The sequence below is a fragment of the Bos indicus genome, chromosome 7, assembly GCF_029378745.1.
Source record: "Bos indicus isolate NIAB-ARS_2022 breed Sahiwal x Tharparkar chromosome 7, NIAB-ARS_B.indTharparkar_mat_pri_1.0, whole genome shotgun sequence".
NCBI classification, from domain to species: domain Eukaryota; kingdom Metazoa; phylum Chordata; class Mammalia; order Artiodactyla; family Bovidae; genus Bos; species Bos indicus.
The window spans coordinates 49520969-49540186 of NC_091766.1; the positions used below are offsets into that span (position 1 = coordinate 49520969).

At 47.3% G+C, this 19218-nt stretch overlaps 1 protein-coding gene across 1 annotated transcript; it reads left to right on the forward strand.

Annotated features, from left to right (window-relative positions):
- Window positions 1–1470: 1470 nt before the first annotated feature.
- On the forward strand, window positions 1471–5320 carry EGR1 (early growth response 1). Its single transcript, XM_019964999.2, has 2 exons — window positions 1471–2069; window positions 2761–5320. Exons 1-2 carry the CDS (start codon window positions 1760–1762, stop codon window positions 4077–4079), a joined length of 1629 nt encoding a protein of 542 aa, XP_019820558.2. The 5' UTR covers window positions 1471–1759; the 3' UTR covers window positions 4080–5320.
- Window positions 5321–19218: the final 13898 nt, after the last annotated feature.

Below are 19218 nucleotides of genomic sequence, written 5' to 3' on the forward strand. Positions count from 1 at the left end.
GCTGGAACCTTGCCAGCCTAACCGCCCCCTCCTCCCACCCTCGCCCTTGGCCTGGCTGGAGGAGGGGAGTGTTACCCCGCCCGGGAGTTGCGAGCCTCGGCTGGGGCGGCTCCCCAGGGACTGCAGGGGGAGCCCAGGCTGCGGCGCCTGCTCAGTTAGTGCTCACTGCGTCTAAGGCTCCCCCCGCCTGGCGCAGCGCCCAGCACAGGAGCTGGGAGGGGGAGCAAGAAGGCGGCGAAGAGCCTACTCGGCCAGGGGCCGGGGGAACCGAGCTGGAGAGGGGACCTCCAGAGGGCAGCACCAGCTCGCTAAGCAGATCTCTCTTCTCGCCAGCCGGGGGTCCCCAGACAGTCCGTATGGAGGCCTCCTTTTCGGATTCCCACACTTCTGGCCCCCGATCACCTGTTCTGGTTAAAGGTGGGTCAGTCTCCCACCATCCCAAGGACCACTAGCTCCTAGTGGGAACAGGACTCAGGTTTCTCCAGAGACAATCAGCTTCCCTTGTCCAGCCACCCAAGCGTGGGCTCTTCCCCAGAGGGAACCAGAGAATTGCCTTTTGGTTCTCTGATGGCGGAGAGGGATCCCGAGGCCCCAACAACCCCACTCCATTGGCAGATGGAGGAGAAGCAGGTGGCCCATCGCACTGCACAGGAACCATCTGGCTATTATTTTCTAAGCCTCAGTTTCCACCGCGACACCTGGAAAGGCACCATGCCATTGGTCGAGGCCAGGGGTCAGGGCCCCGCCTCTCCTGGGCGGCCTCTGCCCTGGCCAGCCCAGCCACTCCTCCCCTTCGCTCCCGCCCGGCTCCCACGGTCCCAGAGGTGGGCGGGCGAGCCCTGGATGACGGTGGCAGAACTCTAGTCCTCCTCGCCCTCGCCCCCGCCCAGGGCCCGGGCTTTCCCAGCCCAGTCCCCGCCGGGGAACCGCGGTGCGCCTGGAGCCCTCCCCGCCTGGGCGTCCCCAGCTGTAGCGCGCGCGTTGGGCTCCCGGCTTGGAACCAGGGAGGAGGGAGAGAGCCAGGGAGCAGAAAGCAGAGACCCGGAAACGCCATATAAGGAGCAGGAAGGATCCCCCGCCGGAACAAACCTTATTTGGGCAGCGCCTTATTTGGAGCGCCCCGATAAGGCCTGGCTGCTTCCGGCTCCGGGAGGAGGGAAGAAGGCGGAGGGAAGAGGCGGGGGCAACGCCGGGAACTACTGAGCAGCTTCGGTCCGGGAGTCCTCGGCTGCGGCTTGAGCACTAAATTTCCTCGAAGCCTGGGCACCTAGGGTGCGGGAGCAGGCGTGGGGCCCAGGTTGCGGGATGGCAGTGCCTACAGTTCTTGGAGAGGGGGCTTCACGTCACTCCGGGTCCTCCAGGCCGGTCTTGCCATATTAGGGCTTCCTGCCTCCCATATATGGCCATGTACGTCACGACGGAGGCGGGTCCATGCCGTTCCAGACCCTTCAAATAGAGGCGGATCCGGGGAGTCGCGAGAGATCCCAGCGCGCAGAACTTGGGGAGCCGCCGCCGCCAGCCGCCGCCGCCGCCAGCTTCCGCCGCCGCAGGACCGGCCCCTACCCCAGCCTCGGTAGCAGCGCCGCGTCTACACCGGCCGGCGGCGAGGGCGAGCCTGCGGACCCCGCCTGCGCTCTCCACAGTGTGCCCCGCGCCCCGCATGTGACCTGGCCAAGCCCCCGAGAGGTGTCCCCCGCAGCTTCGGTCCCCGGCTGCGCCCACCCGCCCCAACACCAGCTCTCCAGCCCGCCGGCCCGGGATGGCGGCAGCCAAGGCCGAGATGCAGCTGATGTCCCCGCTGCAGATCTCCGACCCCTTTGGCTCCTTTCCTCATTCGCCCACCATGGACAACTACCCTAAGCTGGAGGAGATGATGCTGCTGAGCAATGGGGCTCCCCAGTTCCTCGGTGCCGCCGGGGCCCCGGAGGGCAGCAGCGGTAGCAGCAGCAGCAGCAGCGGGGGCGGTGGAGGTGGAGGGGGTGGCAGCAGCAGCAGCAACAGCAACAGCAGCAGCGCCTTCAACCCTCAGGGGGAGGCAAGCGAGCAGCCCTACGAGCACCTGACCGCAGGTAAGCTGTGGCCTACGCCGAGGGCTAGCCCATTCGCCGACATTCTGGCGTCCGGTTCTTCCCCACGGCCTTTGCAGCGCCCCCTTCGCCGCAGGGATGCAAGTGGGGTTTCCCTTCCATTCCTTATATCCCCAGGGTCCTGTTTTAGAGGACCGCCTGAAGACATTCTCCCCACCCCCACCCTGTCCTTAACGGTGCGCAGAGGAGCCAGCTTTTGTTTTGGATGGAGAGCTGTGGGGCTGCGTGGGTGGATGGAGGAGGGAGAGCTTGTTTTGATGAACAGGGCTGCGCCCCCTCCCCCTCCAGAAAGGCTTGCCTAGCCTGCAGCTATCCCCGAGGAAAGGCCGGGATCCTTGGCCCGGGATGTCCCGGCAGCCCGGGGTAGGGGGCGCGCACTAGCCGCGGCCGTTGCGGGGGTACTGGCGGGAATCCCTCGCCCGCGCAGCCGCCGCTGCGGAGCGCTGGGAGCTGCAGTGGAGGGGGATTCTCCGTATTTGCGTCAGCGGTTGTTGAAATGGGTTCTGCGTCTGGACCGGGTCCAGGAACATTTCAATCTGCTGTTATCAATTATTAACCAGCTCAAGAGTCAATGGTAGCTGGCCCGACCTCTTGTCTGGCAGCGTGGGTCTTCCGCGTCTTCCGGTGATTGCTCTCCAGTAACCAGGCCTCTTCCCTCTCTTTCTCCTGCCAGAGTCCTTTCCTGACATCTCTCTGAATAACGAGAAGGTTCTAGTGGAGACGAGTTACCCCAGCCAAACCACCCGGCTGCCCCCCATCACCTACACAGGCCGCTTCTCTCTGGAGCCTGCACCCAACAGTGGGAACACCTTGTGGCCTGAGCCCCTCTTCAGCCTGGTCAGTGGCCTCGTGAGCATGACCAACCCACCGGCCACCTCATCTTCAGCATCATCTCCCGCGGCCTCCTCCTCAGCCTCCCAGAGCCCACCGCTGAGCTGCGCAGTGCAGTCCAACGACAGCAGCCCCATCTACTCTGCGGCACCCACCTTCCCCACACCTAACACTGACATCTTCCCTGAGCCACAAGGCCAGGCCTTTCCAGGCTCAGCAGGCCCTGCCCTTCAGTACCCACCTCCTGCCTACCCTGGTGCCAAGGGGGGCTTCCAGGTTCCCATGATCCCCGACTATCTGTTTCCACAACAGCAGGGGGACCTGGGCCTGGGCACACCAGATCAGAAGCCCTTCCAGGGCCTGGAGAGCCGTACCCAGCAGCCTTCGCTCACTCCTCTCTCTACCATCAAGGCCTTTGCCACACAGTCGGGCTCCCAGGACCTGAAGGCCCTCAACAGCACCTACCAGTCTCAGCTCATCAAACCCAGCCGCATGCGCAAGTACCCCAACCGGCCCAGCAAGACGCCCCCCCATGAACGTCCCTACGCCTGCCCTGTGGAGTCCTGTGACCGGCGCTTCTCTCGCTCAGATGAGCTCACCCGCCACATTCGCATCCACACCGGCCAGAAGCCCTTCCAGTGCCGCATCTGCATGCGCAACTTCAGCCGCAGTGACCACCTCACCACCCACATCCGCACCCACACAGGGGAGAAGCCCTTCGCCTGTGACATCTGTGGGAGAAAGTTTGCCAGGAGCGATGAACGCAAGAGGCATACCAAGATCCACTTGCGGCAGAAGGACAAAAAAGCAGACAAAAGCGCAGCCTCTGCTGCCACCTCCTCTCTCCCTTCGTACCCGTCCCCGGTGGCTACCTCCTACCCATCCCCAGTTACTACCTCTTATCCATCCCCAGCTACCACCTCATACCCATCGCCCGTGCCCACCTCCTACTCCTCTCCTGGCTCCTCGACCTACCCATCCCCTGTCCACAATGGTTTCCCGTCCCCCTCGGTGGCCACCACATACTCCTCCGTCCCTCCTGCTTTCCCGACCCAGGTCAGCAGCTTCCCCTCCTCAGCTGTCACCAACTCCTTCAGCGCCTCCACTGGGCTTTCGGACATGACAACCACCTTTTCTCCCAGGACAATTGAAATTTGCTAAAGGGAAAGGAAAAGGGAGAAAATGAAACACAAGAGACTTAAAGGACAGGAGGAGGAGATGGCCATAGGAGGGGGGAGGGGTTCCTCTTAGGTCAGATGGAGGTTCTCAGAGCCAAGTCCTCCCTCTCTACTTGACCCCAGGGTCACTGTGGAAGGTCTGTTGGCCAACAATTCTTTCTGTCCACTTCCCTTTCCTCCCCAGTCCCTATTCCCTTTGACTTCAGCTGCCTGAAACAGCCATGTCCAAGTTCTTCACATCTATCCAAAGAACTTGATTTGCATGGATTTTGGATATATCATTTCAGTATCATCTCCATCGTATGCCTGACCCCTTGCTCCCTTCAATGCTAGAAAATCAAGTTGGCAAAAATGGGGTTTGGGTCCCTCAGAACCCAGCCCTGTACTCTTGTACAGTGTCTGTGCCATGGATTTTGTTTTTCTTGGGGTACTCTTGATGTGAAGGTAATTTGCATACTCTATTGTATTATTTGGAATTAGAATCTCACTTTTGGGAAAAAAACAAACAAAGAAAAGCCAAGCAAACCAGTGGTGATCCTTTGTTTTGTGATGATGCTGTGACGATTCAGTTTGAAGCTTTTTTTTGAAACAGCAGTTCTTGGTATTAATCGGAGCATGTGTCAGAGTGTTGTTCTGTTAACCGTTTTGTAAATACTGCCCGACTGTACTCACATGTGGCAAAATACGGTTTGGTTTTTCTCCTTTTTTTGAAAGTAGTTTTTTTTTTTTTTTTTTTTGTCCTTTTGGTTTAAAAAGTTTCACGTCTTGGTGCCTTTTGTGTGATGCGCCTTGCTGACACGGCTTGACATGTGCAATTGTGAGGGATGTGCTCACCTCTAGCCTTAAGGGGGGCAGGGAGTGGTGATTCGGGGGGAGGCTTTGGGAGCAAAACAAGGAAGGGGGCTGAGCTTGAGCTCCAGTTCTCCAGAATGTAAGAAAACAAAATCTAAAAATCCGAACTCTCAAAAGTCTATTTTTTTAAACTGAAAATGTAAATTTATAAATATAATTCAGGAGTTGGAATGTTGTAGTTACCTACTGAGTAGGCGGCAATTTTTGTATGTTATGAACATGCAGTTCATTATTTTGTGGTTTTATTTTACTTTGTACATGTGTTTGCTTAAACAAAGTGACTGTTTGGCTTATAAACACATTGAATGCGCTTTATTGCCCATGGGATATGTGGTGTATATCCTTCAGAAAAATTAAAAGGAAAATAAAATAGCTGTGGTTGGGTGTGTTTCCTGGGCTAGGGGGAGGCCTTTGTAGTTAGCCATCTCTATCGAGGGGTTTGAGGGACTTTTACGGGGACAAGGATATTCTAACCAGAGATGTGCCCAATGTGTGACACTGGAGTGAATTCTTAGAAAATTGAATGTGGATCTCCTCTTTTTGATACTGGGCTCATTCCTCAATCTGGTGGGCTGTAAGCTTATCTTGATTAATTAAAGTTACAAAAGGCCAGATGTGTAGGTGGCGTAATTGTGGCCAGAGGCAGTACCATTCTGGCCACAAATGTTCAACCAGCCCTGACCACCCCCGCCCCCCCCCATCTCTATCTGGGCTTGGCAAACTGTATTCTAGGGAATCCCTGCCATATGCACTTGGGGGAATTAAGGGGTAGGCAGAGGGCACTGGGAAACAGTAACAAAGGTGGGATTGCCTTGGTCTCCCCCTCCTGTCTTCTAGGTCCCCAGAAACCTGAGGGTACTGAAGAAGACTAGAAGAGGCATGGGCTAGTTCTCAAGCCAAGAATCCTTCCAGGAAGAAATCTCATCACTTGCCAGCTGGAGTTGGGATCCTTGGCAGCTTTGTGACACAGGGCAGAGTGGGCAGGAGGCTGGCCTGCTGTCTAAGGTTCCATCTAGCCTAAGTCTGTCCCCATTGCGTGGGAGGCCTTAAGTGCTAGGTTCCTCTGGTCCTCATCCCTTGAGGGTCCACAATCGTATACAGAGCAATACTCATGGACTCGTGAGCATTTGTCTGTCGTGTGAGAGGCCTTGAGCTGGCCACAACAACAATGCAGACTGTTGGCTGGGGAGACAGACATGTAAGCCGAAAATTTTAATGTGGCGTTAGGTTATATAATATGGGCAAGCATGAAGCTCTCAAACCCATCCAGGGGCTTAGGAAAGGTGAAAAAGTTGAATTTGTCAGGGCAAGTAGAAGTCAGCCTGATTGGCTTGTTTCGTGTGTGAGCCAGGGAGGATGGATGGATAGATTCCTGAAGGGAAGCACGGCCTCCAACCTGGATAGGAGTCTTCTGTGACTTGGTCAGACACCCCTTCCATTGGTCAGATGTACAATAGATTTGGAATCTAATAGTTCTGGAATTCCAAGCCTTGGCTCCTCTCCCAACTTCTGACCCCCAAATCAAGAACAATGGAGTTATCTCCTCTATCTAGTATGGATATCAGGCCCTGAATGAAATGGAGATCTAATCTGCCTCCACACCTTCTCGTCTCTCTAAGAGTCTCACTGGTTACCAACCCACACCTCTCCTTGAGCCAGGGGAATTCCAGCAGTCCCCTGGCATCAGCCCAATTCTTCCTCTTCCATTCTAGCCCTCAAGCACCAGCACTGTTGATCTCTGCTCTTTCACAGGACACCAGACTCCTCAGCCTGGAACAGGGGGAAACCAAGCCACCTTCTCTAGCAAAGAGCACATCCCTGTGAGCCTCCTGGCAAAATTGCCATGTCCTGATGGGACAATACTGTGCTGGCACACCTCTTGCCAGCCCCACCTACCCTCCCCATACTGGCCCAGAAACACAAGTCTATGCCTGTTACACATTCTTAGGAATTTCTCATCACAGACTCCCGAGAAACAAAACACGACAAGAATAAAATACAAAAGAAGGAGCAAAGATACTCACTCTGTTCCTTTAAAACAAAGGGCCTCCTACATTGTTACAGAGCATTAGAGTCAGATTCCCAGGCCCCATTCCCAGAGTGTCTAATACCTGAGGTCTGGAATTGGGTTCCTGGAACTGGCCTTGATTACAAGCATGCCAGGTGATTCTGATGCAGACCGAGAAATTCTGCCAAGCCTGCCAGCTAATTATTACTAGTCCTGTCACCAGAGTTTCTTTAGGTTCTGACAACTGAGATTCAAGTTTCTTCTCATGGTTGAAATAGGCCAAGACTCACTAATTGCCCCATTTTATAGTCCTATAGTATAAAGAAAAAGGAAAGTGTTCATTTTAACTCTGGCTCCTGTGAGGGAAATCTAAAACCAAGGGCACAGGGTAGTGCGGATAAAAGCGCTCATCATCATAAAAGCTGAGGTTTGGGAAGGGACCCAGAGAATGTTGAGCAATTGATTGTTACCTGGGGACATTGTCTAGGACTTTGGGTTTGTGGAGAGGGACAGAGAGGAATGGGGTGGAAGAGGAGAGCAGTCAGGGGAACTTGGCCAGCAAAGGACAGGTTTCAATTCTGAAATGAAAGAAAGAACCAAATCCTCAGGACCCTTGACCCTTACCTCTTAGTATCTGAGAGATAGTCTTTTCTCTTAACTTCAGGATTGTTCAGTCTCATCCTTTTTGAAGAATCCTAAGCACTAAGAAAGGCGGAGCTTAGCACTGTCATCAGGCTGGGTTTGAGGTGTGTTTCCTTTGACCTGCCCCCACTTACAGCCCATCCCCAACTTCAGGAAAGGGTGCAATAGAGTCAGAGGTCTTCTCTCCAATGCCCCCCTCTCTCCTCTGCTGTTTTCCCTGGTACAGCCGCACTTAATTCAGTTTGAGAGGGGAAGATTGGGCAGAGTAAGATCCTAGTGGTCCTAAGGGGAAATGAGACAAAATCTAAAATAATCAGGTATTGAGCAAATAAGATTTCAACATTCTACCCATACACCTTTGGGTGTTAATAAGATTTTGCACCTGAACAGCAAATCTAGCCCTCCACTGCAGTGATTTTTCGTCCCATCTCGCTTTTCCCACTACGAGAACCTAGGAGAGACTTTTGAGGCAACACTTACTTGATATGTTCTCATAGTTTAAGTTGGGGGCTCAACTCCTCAGATCCAAGTAGCACAATCTCATCTTCTTTTTCAGGAAGCCATCCTGTAAGTCTATTCTCCTCAGCACTTAGGCTATTTGTTATTATTGTTGTTATTGTTGCTATTATGACTTTATTGAGGTACAGTTGGTGTGTATATATAAGTACAAAACACTGATACAAATACAGTTGAGGTACATGTAAAGTGTACAGTTTGATAAGTTTTGATACACGTGTCCACAGGTGAAATGATCATCACAGTGAAGGTAGTGAACATATCCATCACCTTCAAAACTTTCCTTATACCCCTGGGAAATCTTTCCTTCTTCCACCTCTGCCCCCAGGCAACCACTGATCTGTTTTCTGCCACTATAAACATATCAGTTTGCATTTTATGGAGTTCCAGACAAATTGAATTATTCAGTATCCACTGGTTCTGGCCTGGGTTCTCTCACTTAGTGTTATTTTGAGATTCATCCATGTTGTTGCATGTATAAATAAATAGTGACTCCTTTTTATTTCTGAGCAGTATTCTGCTGCACAGGAATGGCAAAATTTGCTCATGTTTTCACGTGTGCATGGACATTGGGGTTGGTTCCTTTAGGCGCTATTAGAAATAAAGCTGCTGTGGGCATGTGAGTACAAGTCATTGTGTAGATGTGGGCCCATTCACTCCCAAACTGCCCCCTCCGTTTCTGGCTCCTTCTTCCCACCATGTCCCCATTCACTGGCCTCTCTCTTACTCAAAGCAAGAATCACCTGCTTTCCCCCACACTCACAGAGTCAGTACTCAGCCTTCTAAAATTTTTTTGTTTCATTTCATTTTTCTGCATGGAAACAGAGCCAGTGCCTTCATCATCTTTACTGCTCTATTTCAAACTCCCTCCCGTTTATTTATACCCTCTTTTAACAAGATGTCTGGGGCTAAACAAGGTATGTTTATTTATAGGTCATTATTTATTTAGCTTGGCAAATGTATTTAAGTCCTCAGCAATACTCTTCTAAGGAGAAAAGGTGCCTGGTGGGTGGTGGGCCACACACTGATGAGGTGCTCCTACCTCAAAAGGAGGAAGTGGCTAAAACCAGATGATGTGGGAAGCAATCCTGGGAGACTAGTCCTGGGCGCTTATCTGTACACATTGCATTTTGTTACTATCTCCTGTGGGATCTTACCTGGATGGGTTTTCTAGAACACAGGCCCCCCTCACTCCCTAGTTATCACAAACCCTGTCTTACCGCATTTCCAACCCTCCGTTCTGAGGCAGTCTTGTAACTATATCTTTTGTCTCTCCTCTTTGGGCCAAGGGAGCCTGGGACTGGGCAGCAGCCTGAGAGTGAAAAGACAGCGGGGGCCAGAAGGTAGGTTCCCAACTCTCATAAACCGGCACTTGTTGCCTGCCTGGGTATGTGTTGGGATTGGGCTAGGGAGAGGGTAACTTGACTTATTTTAGAAAAGTATCCTTAACATTTACCCTTTCAGACAGACAATAACAAGTGTTGGTGATGTGAAAAAACTGGAACCCTCATTCATTGCTGGTGGGCATGTAAAAAGGTACCACTAAGTCATTTAGAAAATAGTTTAGCCATTTCTTCTTCTTTTCTGAAATATTTATTTATTTGGCTGCATCAGGTCTCTGTTGTTGTGCATGGACTTAGTTGCCCCTTGGCACGTGGGATCCTAGCTTCCCTGCCAGGGCTTGAACCTGCATCCTGCACTGGAAGGCTGATTCTTAACCACTGGACTACCAGGGAAGTCCTTAGTTATTTTTTGTAAAGTTAAACATACACTTACCATGCCGCACCATTCTAAGTTGCTTCAGTCATGTTCAACTCTTCGGACTGTAGTCCACCAAGCTCCTCTGTCCATGAAATTCTCCAGGCAAGAATACTAGAGTGGGTTGCTGTGCCCTTTTCCAGGGGATCTTCCATATGACCCAGCAATTCTACTCCTGGCTTCTACCCAAAAGAAATGAAAACATGTTCACCAAAGATACAGATGCCGGTATTCATAGCAGCATTATTCATGAGTCAAAATAGTGGGAACAAGCCAAATGTCTATTCAACTGGTGAATGGATAAATAAGATGGAGTATATCCAAACAAAGAAATAACACTCTGTGATCCTTAAGGAACAAAATATGAATGTGCACTACAGCATGGATAAACCTTACAGACATTATAATAAAGAAGTTCGGTGCATATTGTATAGTTTCATTTATATGAAATATCCAGAAAAGACACATCCATAGAGACAGAGAGCAGGTTAGTAGTTGCCAGAGGCTGTGGGTAAGAGGAGATCTTGAGGGACTTCTTGGTGATCCAGTGGTTCAGATTTTGCCCTTCCACTGCAGGGAGCACAGGTTCCATCCCTGGTGGGGAAAATAAGATCCTGAGTGCAATGAAGCAGCCAAAAATAAATTCAAAAATAACATTTTTTAAAAAGAGTAAGTCTTGACTGCAAATCAACTTGTTATTTTGAGGATGATGGAAATTTTCTAAAAATAAATTATGATGTTTGAACTCTATAAATTTACTAAAAGTCATTGATTGTATTCTTAAAATGGATGAATTTTAGGATGTAAAATTATACCTCAGGATTTCCTGGTGGTCCAGTGGCTAAGACTCCATACTCCCAATGCAGGGAGCCCAGGTTTGATCCCTGGTCAAAGAACTAGATCTCACGTGCCACAACTAAGAGTTCAAATGCAAGATCGAGTATTCCCCAACTAAGACCCCAACAGCCAAATTAAAAGAAGAAAGTCAAAGTATAGTTGATTTAAATAAAAAGAAAGTATAGTATTTTAAAATCCTTTATACTCACTAAAGCCGGATTTTTAAAATCTTTTTCTTCCCTGTCTTAGGTGCCTGTTCCCCAGGAGAGTTTCCCGGAGCTCACTCCATCCTACAGACCTGTCCTTCCTCCCTGGAGGGGATTCTCATGGGCCTCTCTCCTCCTAGCTGCCCTGACCTGGGCTCTGACCCAGCCCCTCTGCTGGGAGGACACAGCTTTCTAAGATCATGATGCTGATTTGAAAACTAGTGTCCAAAGAACAGACCTGGGGGTAGTAGGGGCGGAGGCCCTCTTAAGACTCTCATTTGGGACTCATTTTTGAGGGAAGGGGCTTAGTTAATCTGGAGAGGCAAATGGATGGAAATGAATATATGCTGAAGGGTCTTCTCCCCAAATCAGGCTGTCCACCTGGGCCTGGGTGCCTTCTCAGTTCCCAGACAAACCCAGAGGTTTCCATTTCCTCAGAACCAGAAGTGGGTGCCCTCCTCAGAGACAATTATCTCAGCATCCTTGGAAGCTCTCTTCTGCTCAGAACCAACTTCTCATCCTAGAATCTTTTCGGATCTGAAGATCAGACTCCTGAGAAACAAACAGGGACTCGTTTATTGAACAAATTAACTAAGCATCTACTGTGGGTGGGTTGATCCAGGGGATTTGGAGGAGGTGGGGGAAAGAAAAACAAAAGCATCCCAGCCTGCCACCCACCTCTGAATGTCTTTTAATTTCCTCACATCAGCTTGTCAGAGACAGTGAATCTCCAGCTACCTTATCACAACCAGTTTTCAATAATCTCAACACCAACCATCCATCTTAAACTCTTCTCAGAACCACTTATTTAATATTCTCAGATCCACCCAACCTGGCCCATTTGTAATTCTTCTTAGATCAGTGATGAGGTCAAGCAGTACTTTGGGAATGTTCTCGATATTCTATGAATGATGCAAACGCACATTTGACCGCCCAGGTCTCTGTAAAACAGGAACTCTGGAGTGCTAACTGCTTCTGATTCCATTCTGGAAGGCTCAGAACCAAGTTTGTCCCCTCAGATCTGTGATGACTCCCCTGAATAGTCTCTTCAGAGTCACCTTTAATTCTCTTCAGAGTCAGACTTCATTTTTGGCTAATGAAACTGGCAAAGTCCTTAGAATTTTCTTCTTAGAAGCATCTTGATTCTATCCAGAAATACCTTTTTTTCAACCTCTTCAGATCTAACTGTCAGGCTTCAAAAAAAACAAGTCTTTTAAAGTTATTCATCCATGGGCCTCATGTTTCTCATCTGTTTAATGGGGAAAGTAGTGCTTATTTTCTTCTTCTTTTAAAAAAGAACATGAGTACTTCCCTGGCAATCCAGTGGTTAAGACTCCATGCTTCCAATGCAGGGGCAGGGGTTTGATCCCTGGTAGGGAAAATTCCACACACCATGGAGTGTGGCCCCCTCCAAAAGAATGTGAATTATTTTCTGATTACAAAATATATCTTTGTTGTGAGAATATACCTATGTTTTTTTCACTCATGGTGAAATGAGGGATAGCACTTTGAGCCATGAAAGTCTCACGCACTGATGGAGGGAGAATAAACTGGTGCAAGCCTTCCTGAGAGCAATTCAACATCATGCACCAAAAACCTTATAAAAGTTCATACCCTTTGACCTAGCAATTCTTCCAGGATTGCTGTTAATTATAGTGTATTATTCGTAATGGGAAAAAAAAAAAACAAAACACTGGCAGCAACATAAGTGTCCTATGGGTGATGGCTGAAGTCAATTTTTATATGATGAACTACTATGCAGTCATTATAAATCATGTTCTAAAATAGTCATTGACCTGACTAGTAACACAATATACCACAGTTGAATATATAAAACTTTTTATGACATGATTCCAATTATACAAAATACACACATGCACACACACATACGTCAAATGTTAATATTAGTTTTGGTGTGATTATGGGATATTTTTATCTCATGTTGGGGACCTGTCTGTATTTTCCAAATAAGCAGGTATTTTTTATCATCAGAAGAAAATAATTTTGTTTATGAAAGAAAAAGAGAAAAAAAGACTAGGTAAGCAAGAAATTATTTTCTAGAATCTGGTGTGATGTAGGGTAGGGGTCTGTATGAAGGTCCTCTGGTGGAGTACTTTCTTTCCCTGCACAGATCTGCTCCTTAAGTTTTAAGGTGTTAAGAAGAGTGCTAACAAGAAAAGAAGGGAAATTTTTTCCAGGGACTCAAGGCTTTAGGTTTTTGCTGAGGGGACACAGGTTGCCTGTTTAATATTCCCTGTAGGTGGATTGTCTGTCGGATCTGGCAGGATAGAAGCATCAGAGAGCTGCTGCTGGTTTCTAAATTTGGGGGCTGTAGGCTTTTTAAAAGTCAGAAAGCACTATTTTATTAGCTTGTCACCTTCCCTCAACTATTAGAGAACTCTTGAGATCTTGCCCCCATCACTGAATTATCTCTGTCCTCATTTTCAATACACAATTCATGCACACTACCAGGCTCAAAGTTTTTCTCCTGAACTTGTTTCTTCTGCTTATAACTGAGTTGTTGTAAACCAGGTGATTTTGTTGGTTGTTCTTGGATCAGACTGTTTGCTTTGTTGTATCCCAGTGTAGCAGGCACATGATGGGAGAGCCAAAGTCTGGGTAACTGTCTTGGGGCCACCCTGAGCACTGGGCCATCCAAAGTCACTCAGTGACTGCTCCTCAGTCACTCCATCTGTCTGTTTCCAAAACATAGTCATCAAATGCTACCTGCTTTATGTCAGGCCCTGAGCTTGTACAAATAAACAAAATAGAGTCTGGGGCATCACAGGATAGGATGGGGGGAAATGTAGAAATAAATAATTGCCTTGCACTGTGAGAGAGGTGTGTATAGAGCAGGGAGTGACTAATTCTATGAAGGTGGAGGAGAACAGGGTGTAAAAGGAAGATGAGGCATTCACAGGAGAGGGATTTGCAAGCAGGGGAATAACAAGTATAAGGGCAAGGAGGTCAGGGTGTTTAGGAACCTGTGACTTAATGGTCGTGTGGCCTGAAAGCAAGGAAAGTGAGGAGGGGGCAAGAAATGGGGCTTGAAACGCAGGTTGGGGCCAGAGGCCAACAACTTAGTTTGGCTGTGTTTCTGGGTATTTGAAAGGCTGCAGTGCTTTCTGCCTCCTTGGGAGGGCCCTGGTCCCCCTACTCCACTTCCAACTTGGTTATTGGAATAATAACAATAATGGTAACAATAATTTGACTGGTCCCTTCAGATTTTATATGTGATCTTTAATTTCAGCTTTCTAGAAAACATGAGTGACCTCACACTCAATTATTTGATCTTAGCCCATTTTCCTTTAAATAATATATAACATTTAAATATGCCCCAATTTTATGGTAAGTCAAGCCTCATTTTTACATGTGTGTATAAATTTTCAAACTTTCACAAAAGTAGAAGGGAGTAGTGTAGTGAACTTCTCTGTATCTAACAATCAGTTCAATACCTGTCAGTTCACAGCTGGTCTTGTCTCATCTACACTGCCTTTCTTACTCCCTGCCAACATCCACTGGATTGTTTTGAAGCAAATTCTAGACATTACATAATTTTATTTGAAAAATACTTCAGTATATACTTTTAAAATTTTTATTTATTTATTGTTGACTGGGCTGGGTCTTTGTTGCTGTGCACGGGCTTTCTCCAGCTGCAGCAATTGGGGACTACTCTCTAGTTGCCACGTGAGGGCTTCTCATTGCGGTGGCTTCTCTTGTTGCAGAGCCCAGGCTGTAGGCAAGTGGGTTTCAGTAGTTGTGGTGCATGGGCTTAATTGGCCTGTGGCATGTGAAATCTTCCCAGACCAGGGATTGAAACCTCATCCCTCATCCCCTGAATTGGCAGGTGGATTCTTAACCACTGGACCACCAGGGAAGCCCTTCAGTATATATATATATACATATATGCGTGTGTGTGTGTGTGTGTGTGTGTGTATATGTATCTATTAGTATTTTTGAAGTTCCTATGTTTAAATCAAGACCTAAAAAAGACCACATTTTGAATTTGGTTGATATGTCTTTTACATTTCTTTTCATCCATAATAGTTGCCCTTGCTATTTATTTATTGAAGAAACCAAGTTACTTGTCCTGAAGAATTCACCACTTTTAGGACTTGATAGATTGCATTGTTTTTCTCCTCTCATAATGTTATTTACTATGTCCTTCTATCTCATGAGTTTCCTATAAACTCATTTTATACCTAGAGTTTTGATCAAATTTAGGTTCACTTTTTAGGTCATGTGGTATACTTGCTCCAGCAGTGTATCAAAAGACATCGATTCTCTCTCTTTTTAAAATTTCCTATATATGATTTTTTAATCGAAAATAATTCATATAACATAAAACTAAACTTTGAAGTGTACAATTTAGTGGTTTTTAACATAGTCATAATGTTGTACAACTATTGCCACTACCTAAGTCCAGAACATTACCATCACCCCCTAAAGAAATCCTATAGCTATTGACAATCACTCTGCATTCCACCCAACCCTCCTGCAGCACCTGGTAACCACCAATCTACTTTATGTCTCTATGGATTTGCCTATTCTGGACATTTCATGTAGATGAAATAATAAAATATATGGCCTTTGGTATCTGTTCACTTAGCACAATGTTTTTAAGGTTTATCCATGTTGTAGCACGTATCAGTACACCAACCCCTTTTTGTTCACTGAATAATATTCCATTGTATGGATATACCATGTTTAAAAAATCTACTTATCAGTTAATGGACATTTGGGTTGCTTCCACTTTAGCTATTACAAATAAGGCTACTGCTATGAACATTATATACAGGTTTCTATGTGAAGATGTTTTCAGTTCTCTTGGGTGGTCTCTCTTTTTGTGATGCTAAAATTAATTGATGGGTTCAAGTATTATTGATGTTATAGAATTTATGTCAATCCTTCACTACCCAATGGTTTCAGGAATCCCCGGATTACTGATGATCCTTATCTAAATCTATTATCTCATTAGAGGTTACAAAATGATGATTTTGTAATTCTATCATTCTATTTGCATTTGTTAGTCAGAATGTGTTGATGATGAATTTAGGCTTAGTCATAGTTGTTAAAAAAAAAAAGGATAAATCCTTGACTATTTTCTTTCATTTATTACATAATGATATTTTGTACTTTCCTGTATGGATCCCTAACAAATTCTGGATCTCTGTATGATTAGAGCTCTATAAGCTTTGCAATAAAGAGTTGCGCATAAGGAATTATGACCTTGGAGCCAGAAAGTACAAATTTATTTCAATCTCTACTTGGGGAATTATAGAGAATCTACTTAATACCCTACGATACTTCATAAAATTCCTCATACTCTTCCTTTCTAGCTTTCCTTCTCCCTCTCCTTCTTTGTTCTTTATTAAATACATCAGCTTAGCCTCTATGCCCAAGTCCTTCCCTTTCCCAGACTCTCAGGCTCTGGCATGCTGCAGTTCATGGGGTCACAAAGAGTTGGCCACGACTTAGTGACTGAACAACAACAGGCTCTACATCTCTAACTATTTCCCTCTCCCAATTCTGATTCTACATGATAAAATGTCCAGAACTGGACTGCAAAGACTGAACTCTTTAAACCGGAACATGGGATTGGATTCTGAGCTGGAAACCTTTTGGTGGGTTGGTAAGTTAGGAGAGGAAAAAGACGGTGGGTGGGGGATGCTTTCACTGGGACTTCTCTGGCAGTTCAGTGGTTAAGACTCCAAGCTTCCACTGTAGGGGGCATGGATTCGATCCCTGGTCAGTGAACTAAGATTCTACATGCCACGTGGAACAACCAAAAAAAAAGAAAAAAGGAAGGAACACTCATAGTAAAAAACTTCATTTCCATCACATGTATTTTCTGCAATAACATGCATCACACATGGTATGATAAAAATTAAATACATAAAATGTTTTTAAAATAAAAGAGATGGTAGGGAAGGAAATGCGCACAATTCCTTTTCACTTTCCAGTTACCCTTCCTTTCCAGATACACTGCCTGCTGCATCCTTGACCTGCTGTTCCAGGGAAAGTGAAGTGGAACCTTGCCTCTGACTCAGAATTCCAAGTGTTTCCCACCCCCGCAGTCCTGCAGTGGGGCTGGGAGCAATGGAGTCTCATCATATAATAGTGCAGAAGAGCCTCTGAGAAAGGCCATTGGGAGCCTGCCCAGCTGGAGAGGCTGTTGTTTTCGGTTCTCACTGGTTGAAGTTGCTGGACTCCTCATCCTCTCCTGCAAGAAGCACTTTCCTGGGTCTTAAGGAGACCGCCTAAGGACAGTTTAATTTGTACATCTTTGTATCTCTTAGGGAAATCTCAAGGCATGAGGAGGGTAGTGAAGACCTTTCTGGGTTTCCTCCCACCTTGGGAGTCTAGATGGGAAATAGCCAAGCCCCAAGATACAGCGCCCCACACTACCCAGACCTATCTGTTCAGGCCCTACAAAGACTCTGATGGCAAGTCTGAACTAAACCAAGTGAACACTCCTGGCTGGATTTTCACCTGTGTGGCAACTACTAGGAAAATGCAAGTGTGGGCAGATACTTGCGGTCCCAGGCTATGTGAGCAGAAGTCCCCAAAGGCATGGAGAAGCTTTGGTAGCAGCAAGACAAAGTGGTCAAGCATGTGTGTTCTGAGGTCACATGTCAAATTCTAATCCCTCACTCTGCCACTTACATTAGTGATCACAGGCAAGTTTCCTGCTTCTCAGTTTTCACCTCTAGAAAATGGACATAATGGTTACATCTCACTGGCTCGTGGTGAGGATTAAATGAGACAATATCTACAGAGTGCTTGGCCCACTTCTATTAGGAGCTATGGTCATTGAGGAGCCCCATAAACCTCAGTTTTGTTTTCTCTAAAACAGGGGTACCAGTAAGATCTATTAAATGAGGTAATAAAGTGTGGTTAACACACTTTTTAAAAAAATAAATATTAACTATTAATACTATTAAGGCATCCCCTGTTTTACTTGAGGTCACAATCTGATAGTTCCCTCCTACTGCTTCCTACCTCACCCTGCTTCAGTTGCCAGGAAATTGCTGTTTCCACCTTTGGGATAAAAGGTCAGAAGTCCCACAGAAAGAAGAACAACACCCAGAAAAGAGCATGACAGGAGATCAGTGGCCTTCCTCCCTTCTAAGATTGCGTCTCATTCCAGCCCCCTGCACTCAAACCTTGGGCTTTTCTACTAGCCTCTCTCCCTGGCATACCTTTTGCCCAAGGGTTCATTTTAGAGACTCCTATAATCTCCAGAGGATCAGTATTAATCTTCCCCACCTACAAGATGAGTGGCAGCTGGAAGCCAAGTGCTTCCCAGCCAGAGAAATTTTTTGTTCGGTGTCTCTCTTGCCCCTCCCTTCTGCAGGGGAGCCGAATGTGCTCACTCTGGAGGGACTGAGGGAAGCCGGGGCTGGCGCTAATGCAATTTTGTCTAGATGAGGCTGGCAGCTGGGAACCACTTTCCCTCAGCTTGCCCTCTGCCGGGGAAACTCCATGACGGAGACGAGGCAGCTGGTAGCGGGAAGCCTCAGGTTTGAGGATGAGGACGCTGTTACTGCTGTGCCACGCAGGGCCACACAGGACCCAGCAGCCACACGGACCAATGCTGATGCCCATTTCGTTCCTGAGGACCTCCTAGAAAGGGAATGCCTTGGGACCTGGGGGCAAAGATTTCTTTACCAGTAGTACAGTCACAAATACAAAGGAACACAGGACTTTTGTGAGGGTTGGGCGTCTGAAGATCTGGGTTCCAGTCTCAGTGCCATCACTTCAAGGCCATGTATTTTTGGTCAAGTTGCTTAAAGATCTCTGCCCAAATTTTAGTTTCCCCACTTGTAAAAGGAGTGTTTTAATACCTCCCTCAAAGGACTGTGGGAAGAATTAGTTGAAATAATATATGGGGAAACTGCAACATGGGAGATGGTTAATAAATATTCATTTATTCCACAGGGCCTGAGGACAAAGGAAATCACTGGATTCTGGAGGCTTTTTGGTTTATCAGTTTATTCTACAGGTTTAAGTACCGGGCATCATGCTATTTGTTGGGTGCCTGATTTTAGTGAAGATGTGTGCTTGTCACTCACCACGAGATCCAGAGTGGCTCCCTACATATTCTGAACCTCAGAACTGGTTTCTCTGGTGGCTGAGGATCAACACATACAGGACAGAAGGGACAGAAGGAACCTGTTCCTCAGAGATCCAATCAACATCTCCCTTAAGCCCTTCGCCGCCCTCCATGAACCAGTCCTTCTTTTGTGCCACCAGCACCACATCCCCATTCTGGGGGAGGCCCGATGACACAGCTACATGTC

What these genes read in the sequence shown, in the direction of transcription:
- EGR1 (XM_019964999.2), top strand. Translation starts at nt 1,760, where the DNA reads ATGGCGGCAGCCAAGGCCGAGATGCAGCTGATGTCCCCGCTGCAGATC. An exon ending in CTACGAGCACCTGACCGCAG is followed by an intron (nt 2,070 to 2,760) that starts GTAAGCTGTGGC and finishes TTCTCCTGCCAG; the next exon opens with AGTCCTTTCCTGACATCTCT.